This window comes from Cnephaeus nilssonii (genome assembly GCF_951640355.1).
Source record: "Cnephaeus nilssonii genome assembly, chromosome: 2".
Taxonomy (NCBI): domain Eukaryota; kingdom Metazoa; phylum Chordata; class Mammalia; order Chiroptera; family Vespertilionidae; genus Cnephaeus; species Cnephaeus nilssonii.
In genome coordinates, this window is record NC_137073.1 from 101993857 (window position 1) to 102006431 (window position 12575).

General features: G+C 40.3%; 1 protein-coding gene across 2 annotated transcripts in view; it reads left to right on the top strand.

Moving 5' to 3' along the window:
• CTNND2 (catenin delta 2) overlaps positions 1-12575 on the top strand; it is a gene marked incomplete at its 3' end in the record, with an annotated part of 782663 nt that overhangs the window by 565049 nt on the left and 205039 nt on the right. For both annotated transcript variants that reach the window (XM_079800721.1, XM_079800722.1), the window contains exon 10: positions 4754-4886. In XM_079800721.1, the coding sequence (XP_079656847.1) occupies positions 4754-4886 (133 nt within the window). The remainder of the gene's footprint in view (positions 1-4753; positions 4887-12575) is intronic.

Genomic DNA, 12575 nt, shown 5'->3' on the forward strand with positions numbered 1-12575 from the left:
TAAGGTAACATGCTGAGGTTTTGTGTGAACATGAATTTCTGGGGGACATGATTTAACCCAATTAACCTCCTATCGCTATCTGATGAATCATAGATTTTGCTCTTTTAAAAATTGAATTGACAGTTACCATTAGAAACTAAGTTCCCACGGACAGGAACCTTTGCTCTGTTCGTTGTTGTGTCCCCAGTGGCTAGACATCCAGTGGTCGTTCCGTGAACACTGGCTGGAGGAGTGAGTGTTTCAGTGGACATTGGCTGGATGCCTAAGATGAAGCAGGCATCCAGGCAGCCTGTGGGAACAAGGCCAGAAGTAAAGGCTACAGGGCCTTCCTGAAATAATCTGAAGGTCAAAGAAGTTGGAGTGCTAGGTAGATAAACAAGAGGAAGTCAGAGAAAATTAATAGAGGAATCTGCCAGATAATCAAAAGTCATAGATAGAGAGGACCCCTAGAGGCATGGTTTAGAGATAGTGCCTCTTGGAATATCTTAAGCAGCTCCCTCCTCCTCCTTCCCCTGAGGGCTGGTCTCTTTCAGGCTAAAAAGGGTCATATCCTGGGGTCAGATGGGCCTCTGCATTTGTTTGCTGATAATAACACAAAGTTGATGTTTTAAAACACACACATTTATTCTCTTGTAGTCTGAAGTCTGCTTATTGGACCATAATCATGGTGTCAGGGCTAGGCTGCCTCCAGAGGTTCTGGCAGGGGGTGGGGGGGGGGGGGGGGAGGTGGGGGGAAGGTCCTTTTCCTTGTCTTTTCCAGCCTCTGGAGCTGCATTCCTTGCATTCCATGGCTCTTGAGCCCTTCCTCCCCCTTCACAGCATCTTATTTTCAGTGTTTTGTTGCCTTTTTATTCTGTGCAAAATGTATTTTGCCATATAAGGGCACAGGATCTAGAAATTAGGACCTGGATATCTTTGGGAGCCATCATTCAGTTGCCATAATATCCTAACCAGCGACCTGCCACAGATAACGGGACAGGCTTAGAGTCCCAGACTCTTTCCTCCTGATTTCCTAGTGCACGAAGCGGTGGCCATTCTGTCTTTTCCTTTAACAGGAACTGCCCCTTCTCCCTATATTAATTTATCTCCTGTTGGCAGGGCTACTAGTAAGGAAAGAGACAAACTTAAAACAAATTAAGCAAATATGCTGACCTTATGCTCATCATATTTAAATTTTCCTTTTTGTGCTTGATTTCTGTTTTATCACATCATCATAGATGGTTTGCCGGAGTTGCTTCATTTATTTTTTATTTTTTTTGGTAAGAAGGGAGGGTGTGATTTGTAATCCAGATTTCCGATGAGAAGAGGAGGGAGCTGCCAGCGGGATGGTCCCCAGGAGCTGAGCCCACCTCCAGAGAGCAAGGTGGCTGCTCCATCAGGAAACAGGTCTAGAAGGCACGATTGAATGAACTAATGCTTATGAGGTGGTTTTGGGAGTTACATCTTCTCAAAACATTAAACGTGGAGAAAGCCGTTTCTTTCTAAAATCTGTAACAATTGAGCTTTCTTTTTAGATAATCATAATTCTAGTGTGACTGTTTATATAAACACACAGGATGTTTTTAAACAGGATTAACCGTATAGGGCAGCTTTTTGTTTTGGTTGCAGAATCTTTACAAATGAGGATTAAGACATTAATACTTCCACATGTTTATCATTGGATAGGTTCTCCTTGTTCAACAAGAATTAAAATATCTCCATTTTGTCATCACAAAAGATCCACTAACATTTTTATGACCACTCCAGGTAAATCACCCCTCCCACCCCCACTCACTCAGCCCTATCAACAAAACCAAATCAAAGGCAAAACACGCCCCCTCATGGCCCTGGGTGTAAAAATTAAAGCCAGTATGGTCTTTAAAACTTTTAGTTAGAGTTCAAAAGCTTAGAAATGATTGAGATTTTCATAAGTAATGTCCTTGCAGCACTGCCCCCAGAGGAAATGACTGAGGTATCCATCAACGTGAGCATTATCCCTCTGCCCTAAAGCTTTGCCCAAAATCACATTTTGGATCCTGAAGGCTCTGGTTGTCCTGGGCTCTCTTCAGTGCAGAAGTGAATGTGATACAATGTTGTGACAGTACATCAACGCTTTTGTGTCAGTGCCAGCGTAACAGTCACGAATTTCAAACTGTTTGCTATTTAGCTCTGTGCTGAGCACGTTGTAGTTTTAACAACCCAGACAGTCCCTATAAGAGTGAGGATTTAGTCACAATATTGTTGGTCTGTGTGACAAGTTTTAATGGAGAAAAGGTTACATTTGCATATTCTCTAGTTCCATTAACATTTCTAAAGTGAAGCCCAGTCAGGAATGAGATATGAGTTTGGCATCTTTAGGAAATCTTAGGTGGTTCTCATTTCTTATTCTTTTCTTCTGCATCTAGTTACATTTAATACTTGACATTTCTTGAGGGCCCACTCTATGTGCCAGATAGTGCTCTAAGGGGCTCATGTATATTATTTCTAATCATCCCAACAATACTCCCAGGTGGGGATCATTATCTCAATATGACAGATAGACCCACTGCACGTGTATTCTGAGAAAACCTCACATTCCAGCCCATAGAGGTTCTGCAACAAAAGAGACTTCTGAATTTTTGAATTGCTGACTAACACCTTCCTTATCCAAATAATATTTTTTTAAATTTAAATCCTTACGCCATAATGGATTTGACATTGTTTTTTTGTTGACACTATTAGAGATGTTCCCCAGTTGACCACCCTTTGGCCAGTCCCATCCCGTCACTACCCGCCCCCCCCCCCCCCCCCCCCCCCCCCCCCCCGCGCCTTCACCACTCTGTTATCTGTGTTCAGGATAGCCTTCCTTTCTACCTGTGATGCAGGCACTTGGGTCCTTCCTTTGATTCTTTGGAGTATCCATCTGTTCTGTCTGAGTTTGTGTGTGTGTGTGTGTGTGTGTGTGTGTGTGTACATTCACACAATGCATTTTCATGCATGTAAGCAGGGAGTCCCTAAGACCATTCCCCGAGAGATCTTGTTCCAAAGGTGTTCTTGATGTATGCCATGTAAGCCTAATAGAACCATTACCATCTGGTTAATAAAACAGGCTGAAATGAATTCTTTACCAATCACTTCCCAATGGCACAAGCCTACCTGAATTCATCCTGGCCATCTAGTGCCTTTACATTTTAATTTACAGGTATTCTGTAGATTTTTTTTAAAAGTGTACAAGAATATAATTTTAGGAGGCTGCTCTTAAAAGAAGAGGGACTGTGCTATCTTGATGTTGCAGAAGTGGTTTAGAGTCAAAAGGAAATTAAATTAAAAAGAAAAATAGGCTTCCTGTGTTTTAATCCATAATTGTTCTCCACTGTGATCACATAGCCAAGAAAACATCAATAGTTTGTCCATTATCAGTAATCATTTAATTATGTTTTGTAGCAAATGCATTACTGTACCATATATGTCCTTTTGAAAATGTGTGTGTGTGCCTAAGATTTTAGGTAAATTTATTAAATGCTCACTGCATATTAAATTGAATGTTTTATCTTTCCAATAAAAATAAACTAAGCCAGTTCAAAAGGACTCCTATTCCATAGTGTCTTCAGTAGCTGTAAGAGAAACACCAACGTGTTCCAAGATTTGCTTGACAACCTCTCCCAGTTGTGATAAGGGAAAGATAAAGAGAACAGGTTAGAATCTACGAGGAAACTTTTAACCTCTGTCTGCTCCTTTCTCTCTCTCATTTTTCATGAGTCTTATTCTCGGATGACAGCCCTGACCTGGCATCAGCAGGATGTACGCTTTTGAGCTGTTTCTCTAGGAGTAGAGTGGTTGTTGCAAAGCCTTCTCGTTTCTCTTCCTCCCCATCCTTCAGATAAATAGGACACTTTTGTGGCTCCTGGGGTCAAGTTTTTATCTGTGGTCTCAGAGGTTGCTTTTTTATTTCTCTGTTTAAAAAAAAAATTGGCTTCCTGTTAGATGAATAGAATCCAAATAGTTGGCCCTCTTAACTTGATATTATAATTGGTTGAACTGACTTCAGAAAAATATTTATTTGTTTAATGGTGCAATCAACCTTATGTTTTAGAATGGATTTAAATACCTTACGGCATTTTTCTTAAAATTACATAAACAACCTGCTTCTTGGAGTATCTAAGATATAAAAAGAAGAATACAGGAAAACAATATACAATGCATTAAATGTGTTAACATTGTATGACTAATCTCAGCTCTTTAAATAAATAATTTCCTTCTTGTTGACACACATTTATCCTCAGAGAATCGTTTTAAAATAGAGGTAATAGCAATAATGATAACCATAAAAATAACGATGACATTAACTGCTATTATGACACTGTGGATTGTATCCATTCAGTTATATTTCTTCTCTGATAATTTAGCTAAACACTATACTGGAACCAGACTGTTGAAATACTATATTAGAAAATAAATGTGACCTTGTAAATTATCCTTTTAAGCCCAAATTTAAAAGGTATATATTAATAAAATCAGATGCTATTTAAGTCATTTTTTTCACAATCTTCATACACATGTAACTTTAGTTGATACATCTATGATAGTGTATGTAGACACACACGTAAGATAGTATATGTGTAAAATGGTTTATATATATACAAACCATTTATTTAAGGAAGTCTTCTTAAGTGGGTCCATGTGTAAGGAAACCAGAACAATTGTTTGTGAAATATTCCCATAACTGTAAAGGTAACTGAGTGTGGACAGTGTGGCAGGATTCCTCGCTCATGTTCTCCTGCTTCCTTCTGTTCAGAGAGTTTGGATGGAGAGACCCGGAGCTGCCTGAAGTGATTCAGATGTTGCAGCACCAGTTTCCTTCGGTCCAGTCCAATGCTGCAGCCTATTTACAGCACCTCTGCTTTGGAGACAATAAAATTAAAGCCGAGGTAAGCACTACTGGATTCTCCAATGACCAGTGCCAGTTGCATCATCAGGGAGGTTTTTAGAATAATATTACAACAGGAAAGAAATAAGAAAAGTAAAGCTTGAAAACGTTGATCCATTTAAAAGAATGAAACATAGCACTTTCCATTTAATTAATTGGCTTGCCTACCATTTGCACTTCTGTTTTAATAAATGAACACTGCGGAGTAGAGGAGCAAGGGTACATGAGTTAGTGTTAACACAGGTAAGATTGTCAATGGCTGTACTTTGGGTGTGATTTGCCTTTCTCTTCCCAATTCCATCTCTGGACTTGTTTCTGCCTTTAACTCCTACAAAAATACAAAGCATCCTATGTTGGCTCCTCAATTTTCAACAAGATCACTACACTCAATCTATGTTATCATCTGTCTTCCCTGGAAAACTCATTAATAGGATGGGAACTTTAGGCAATAAACCAGCTTTGTGTTATAACCAAGAATTCTGAGTCATTCACAAAAGTACCAGCAGATATAATACACATATGCATTCCATTAAAGAGAATAATGTCTGTGGCCATCATATAAACAATTGTTAGCATGCTTTGTAATTCAGAAATATGTTAAAGTGTATAAATTACGGTGTGTGATATTTCAGGAAAATTATGGTGGTCAGCACAGCAAACTCTGATTTTTTAGACGAGGGGCAAGCATTTGCATATAAGAAGCTGAGTAATCATTTAAAATAAAGATTTTATAAGTTATGAATATAATTGCTTGCATCCATAGCATGTAAGCAATTTTTAGGATGAGTCTAAATTAGTTTAAGAGAGGAAAGAAATTTGAAGACAGAATTGCAATTTATTATAGGTTTTGCTTGCTTGCATTGGATATATATAGCCTAGCAGCTTTTCATTTTTTTCTGTCTCTTCCCCTGGGACTCAGAGGACTAGATCCATGCTCATTCTTATCAGGACAGTCAGATTTGTGGAATAAATACAGAGCAGTGGTTCTCAACCAGGTGCGTTATCGCACAAGGGACATTTGACATCAAGAGACATTTTTTATAGTCACCATTGGAGAGGGTTGTGGTGGTGCCATTAGCATCTCAGCCAGGGATGCTGCAAAGCATCCACAATACACAGGACAGCACCCACCTCAGAGAATTATCCAGATCCCATAGCCAGCAGTACCAAAGTTCAGATAAAGAAAAATAGTATCCATCTAAGATAAATTTAAAATGTCAAAACATGCCACCTATTAAACTGTCCTACAAGTAAATTAAGCTTATGTGTGCCAACTGGAAATCATCTTCATCTTTCTCTGTTTTTCATTTTTTTTTTTTAAATGGCCATTCAAAATGAAGGACAGATTTCTGCTTAAGGGACCACATACCATCATTTTTTGAAGAATACAACTTTGAGGGTCTCTCTAACGGTCACAAAAGTATTTCATTCCATGGTTGGTATAAAGTTAGTTCAGGAGTGTGTGTTACCCCACTAAAGCAACATGCCCTCCATCTTGAAATTTGGTCTCACGTCAAGACTAATGACAGGACACACATACCACGAGGGTGAGTTACTCACATAATGAGGCTTACTGGGTGAGCAGCGTGGCTCCCAAGCAGGACCCATTAGGCTTCTGAGAGGAAGAAAGGAGGCGGGCTCAGGATTTCGTGGTAGTTATAGGGGGTAGGGGTGAGCAGAGTGAGGTTCCCACATGCGGACAGGGACTTGCAGAGTTTGTCTGATGCCGCAGGAGAAAATACCGAGCTCTCTTATCAGCTTGATCAGATATGGACAGAGGGGCTGAGGGAGAGTGAGGCTGAAAAGCTGTCAGAAGCGAAACATCAAAAATTGGAGTCCAACTCTATTACAAGGAGTCATGCTGTCGGTCAATGCAGACATCATGGCCTGGGGAGTTCACAGTCACTGGTCTGACTGGCTCGGCTGTATGATCCATGGTCTGGCCTTGGAGCCTGTCAGTGGCAGTGAAGCCTGGCAGCTGGCTGTGAACATGGGTGGCCACAGCAGAAGCACCCCAGGGCCCTACAGTGGACAAGAGGCGGTGCAATGAAGCAGTGACCAACACACACATCAGTGTCAACAGATGCATCTTCCCATGGCACTTCCCTGCTCACCAGCTGTGTCTCCTGGAACAAGCAGCCTCAAATCCAAGTTCACTGGGCCAGTAAGAAAACTTAGGGACAGGGCTTTGGTCCGCTGATTTATGGAAGTGAATTCTCAGCTTTGTTTTTATATGATCCGACATAATTTTGAACAAAACTGAATTTCTAGGCTTCGTTATGTGAAAAACGTACCAAGTTCTGTAATAAGGAATGAGAAAGATATGATTTATGACTTTGCAAGCCTTTTTTTAGTCTTTAAAAGAGAGCTGCTGATACCTCCATTGTAGAGTCTTTGTAGGGACTAAGTAACTTAATGTATGCAAACTGACAGGCTCCAAACACTGCCAGGACCTCATGATAATGTTTCCCTGGGACCTGGGAGTCTGGGATGAGAATAAAGGAAAGAGTGATGTAGGCTGATACCAAGTTGACAAAGTGAGATGGAAGTTAATAAAATCCAAAGGAATAGGAAAAGTGTAAAGGCCTAAGAAAAATACAAAATAAGTCATCTGGAGTTTCCCTTTCTCCTTCAGTCACATAAGGAGTGCACATGTGTTCACATGTGTGTCCATGTACACACATACACACACAGAGAGATGTGTAATTTTGCATAGACCTATTCTGTTCTCTCATCCTAACTCAGGGCCCAAATCATTAGTAATAGTCCTCTCTTTGTGACAGATGACTGCCAGTCATGTTTTCATACACAGGCATTGATTTTTGTAATTACCTGTTGTCCAAATACTAATCTTACAGGCACTAGCCTTTTCAAATTTACTCAGTCTTCTAGTCTTTCTATTGCATTTTATTCTATTGATTTAGCTCTTCAGTCTACATTTCATTATTGGTATTGACTTTGCTCACACAATGGATAAGCCATTGAGCAAAAAGCAGGATTAAATCTCGTATATGTGGAGGGTCATAAATCATGTCTTTCTCATTCCTTATTACAGTACTTTGAACAGTTTTCACATAATGAAGCCTAGACATTCAGTTTTGTTCAAAATGATTCCAGATGTAATGAGAACAGAGCTGAGAACTCACTTCCATAAATCAGCAGAACAAGTTTTCCTGCAGGTCTGGTGAACTTGGATTTGAGGCAATCATCAGAGAGGTGGGACTGAGAGAGAGGACCCAGTGTGGTCAGTTCGGAACCACCTGTGACTAAGGTAGAGTCTGCAATCCACTGGCTGCCCTGACTCAGTCAGGGTAGAACACTCAGTTATACATACTTTGAAGATCAGCGAGTGTCCAAAAATTGGGATAGGATGGCATAATGCAAACTGGAGATCCCAGCCAGACTAAGATCAGAAGAAAAGCAGTTGAGGAAAAATTGAAACAAGTGGGGAAAGAGGAAGCAGAAGGAGAGGGTCTGGGTCATTCCCACCAATGCACCAAGTTTGTACAGTGCATTTTCATGAGCTAATGAATATCCGATGTGTTGATGGGGCTTCCTACTCATTTCAAAGGCAGAGCCGCGATTGGATGGATGTCAATAATGTTAGAACTATGTTTGCCATATTCTATCTTCAGAATTGTTGGGTCTGTCACAATAAATTGAGCTGCAGATAATCAGGAGAGTTATTAACACGAAAACTTGCTCATGTGTCTGTACTATAGGCATTTTTTTAAAGTTGCCTACAAGTTTATTACTTCTTAGTATTTTTTCCACAAGTCTTTCTTCATTCTATCTGGGAACTCTTCCTCAGTTATAAATTTTAAGGACATCCCATGGGTTTGGGGACAATACGAGGTGCCTGTTATGGGTTGTAATGGTTTGAGTTTATTTATGCTCCTCCCTCTTGCATCTCCCCTCATTTCTTCTCATGCACACATTAGAGCAGGTGTGCTGATAGGCACCCATAGTCACACCTGGACAATCATACACAAACGGGAGCATATATGTCTGTGTGTACGCTACATGGTGGCATTCAAGGTGATATGTGATATGTGATCTAGGGGTTAAAAAAAAGTATTTGCCCATTTTCAAAAGAAAGGAATGGATTATTTTTTAAAATTATTTTTATTTATTTTAGAGAGGAAGGGAGAGGGATAGAGAGAGATAGAAACATCAGTGATGAATCATTGAGAGCTGCCTCCTGCACGCCCTCTACTGTGGATTGAGCCCGCAACCCAGACATGTGCCCTTGGCCGGAATCGAACCTGGGACCCTTCAGTCCACAGGCCGACGCTCTATCCACTGAGCAAAACTGGCTAGGGCAGAGTGGATTATTTTTAATATTTTAAAATTTTAAGTATTTTTGTTTGTTATTATAAATTTAAAAATTAAATTCAATTAGAGTTTTACATTAACACAATAAAAATTTTAACTTAAAATGTTAAATAGTTTCCACATGTATATTTTAAACATAAGACCATCCACTTAAATAACATGCCTTTTTTAAAAACACTCAAACTTTCTTATGTGATGTGACACGTGGGAAGGACTGAGCTATGTTTACGTCTGTGTGATGGAAATGTCTGGTGACCACCACTGATGAAGATTTAATTTACTTTTTTGACCTGACTTCCTCGTTTTACAGGAAAAATTAGCTTCATCTATCAAATATGCAACCAAAATGTTCCAAGTGTGTGAAGGTCTTGTACAGTAAACTTATGAAGTTTGAAGATGAGAACAATTTATGTAGGAAACCAATGCTAATTTTATCTTCCTAACCCCTAACAAACCTCTTATTAATTGCCTTAGCCTCCTACTTCCAATAAAACACTTTTTTTTTGTTTTTAAAGAAATTGAATTTTTAGTTCTAGTGGGAAAAAGAGTTTTGTGTTTAGTAGGGGAATCAAATATTAAGAATGTATAGATCCTATCTTAAGGAATCTACAACTACCTGGACAGACAGTGGGTAAACAGGGCCCTATCACATCAGGTGGTCAGCCCCTTGGTAGTGCAGGTCGCCAGCCTGTGACAGTGCTTACCACAGCTCCAAACCCAGCCTCGAGGAGTCAGAGAGAGCTTCCCGCTTCCTCTAGTGATTATGACACAAAATTTTAAAATTTTAAATTAGAAGTTTCCAGAATAATATAGCTAATTTATACTCACCTAGAATTGACAGAAGAGGGCTCAGATTTAAGGGTATAGGTCCTTTGGAGTGTGTGCATGTGTGTGTGTGTGTGTGTGTGTGTGTGCATGCACGCATTTCCATATACTTTCAATATATTTGTACCATTTACACATTTTTTCCTAGATTGGCATTATCTTTTTTGGTGATGTTAACTAAAACATAGAAATTAACTTCTGTGTATAAAAATATGCACACCTTCCCTTCCTGTCCCCATCCCCCACCCCTTTTTAGAATATTCCATAAGCATAAAAAAATTCAGACTTGTTCCTGTCTACTACACTTAAAGTGCTTCATAATTTTTATTTTATTCTTGGTTCTTTCCACCTCATATAGTTCAAGAGAAGATGCCATCCATCTTTTCAGCTGATTACCTTTGAGCCATTTCTTCTCTTTCCTTCATCATAAATTGTTCAGTATTTTTCGCAGAGGAGTCTGTGTCGGTTACTAGATGTCAGTAGACAGTATACTGTCGTGCTTACAGCACTGGCTCTGGAGCCAGGCTCTCTGCCTTTGAACTCTACTCCTTTCCAACTCTGTGATCTTGGGCAAGTTTCTTTACCTCTCTGAGCCTCAGTTTCCAAGACTGTGAAATGGCAGGAGAATCCACATAACTTCAGGGAGAACACACATAGACTGCCAGCCAGCGTGAGAGGTTAAGAAATGTGGGTTATAGTCAGTATATGTTGCAAATGTAAATTAAGGAAATCTCTTCCTGATAGTTCAGTGTAAAACCAATCTCATAGTGTTGTAGACAGAATGTCTGTCCATATTCTACTTTACTTGTACTGTTCATCATTCACATTTTGAAACCTATTATCAGCAATATGACGCATTGGAAGCGTGTATTGTGTGTGGCTCTATTGAAACAAGTTGAATCTAAGAATCATTCATGCATGCAACTTACAAGGGCACGTAAATATGTCCAAATGCTTAATTCACTGATATTATGGGAATGTGGAATTAATGAATATATTCATTCAACGATATTCACTGAGCAGCCCAAAAGTTCCAGGCGCTGATGTTACAGCTGTGAATAGACTAGACCCAGATGACTAGACAAGTTAAGACCTATATCTATCACTAGAGGCCTGATGCATGAAGATTCTTGCAAGAATGGGCTTCCTTCCCCTGGCAGCAGGCACCGCCTTCGCTCAGGCCCGGAGTTGGCCTTTTTGCCTTCCCATGTGCCTGCGTCATCACCATGGTGACAATTCAAGCATCCCGCCCTGCCCCCGGCCACTTGTCACCTGTGTATGCAAATTAACCCGCCATCTTTGTTGGGTTAATTTGCATACTCACTCCTGATTGGCTGACAGGCATTGCGAAGGTACAGTCAATTTGCATCTTTCTTTTTTATTAGTGTAGATATGTCAGATGGTGTTAGTGGCCCTGAAGGAAACCCAGCACAGTAATGGGGGTAGAGAGTGATGGGGTTGGGGACCCACTGCTATTCTACATAAGGTGGGTCAGGAGAGTCATCTCTGGGAAACGGTGTTTGAGCAGAGCTGGAAGGCAGTGACAAAGAACCACAGACTGAGTTCTCTGAGGAGGAGTGTTCCCATGCACAGAGCAAACTAACAAGCAGGAAGCAGGGGTGAGCTTGTCTGTGCTCCAGGAGTCTGTTAGTTTTCTGAGGCTGCTGTAACAAAGTACTACATACACTAGGTGGCTCAAAACAACAGACATTCACTCTCCCAAGATTCTGGGGGCCAGAAGTCCAAGACCAAGTTATAAGCAGGGCCAGGCTTCCCCTAGACTCTGGTAGAATGCTTCCTTGCCTCTTCCTAGCTTCTGGTGTGGCCCTCAGTCCTTGGTTTGCAGACATGTCACTGCTGCAGTCTCCGTGCTTTGTTTTCTTGGCACATTTCTGAATGAGATTGCCTATGTCATATTTTTTAAAAGACCTGTACCTGAGGAACTAATCCCTCCTTCAGGGCTATAGTCTCAGTTTATATCCAACCTAAACTTCTTTAGCTGGGATTTCCAATCACTTCCTTTCCTCCAGTCTCCGGAGATGGCAGAAAACCCGTGGCCTTGTAGAGACTGTTTGCATCCTTAAGGAAAATGTGAGACCTAAAATTCCTGTTAGACCCTAGAGATTGTCAGAAAACACCTTTTTTCCTCTGATGCTTCATCCTGTTTTATAGAGAAATCATAGCCCCAACCTGTGATTCCTTGTCAAAATGATGGACAAGGAACACTGTTGGGAGACTGCCTTCCTTCAACCTAGTTTATAAGAAGGTTAATGTTAACAGGACAAAAACCAATATGAGTGCATCTTCACAGTTGTTTAGGTTGTATTCTTTTGAATGATCATTTGAGAAGATATTTATAATAGTGAGTCATTCATTACTTGTATAGACAGGGTCAGCCATCCAGTGTGCAACCTGGATGTCAAGGAGACTTTTTCTGTCTTTTCTCACTGAAGGTATCTGAAAAGAGAAACATGTAACACTGACTGGTGGTCATTGTCCAATAGGCTAGCCACTGAATCAAGAAAATGTG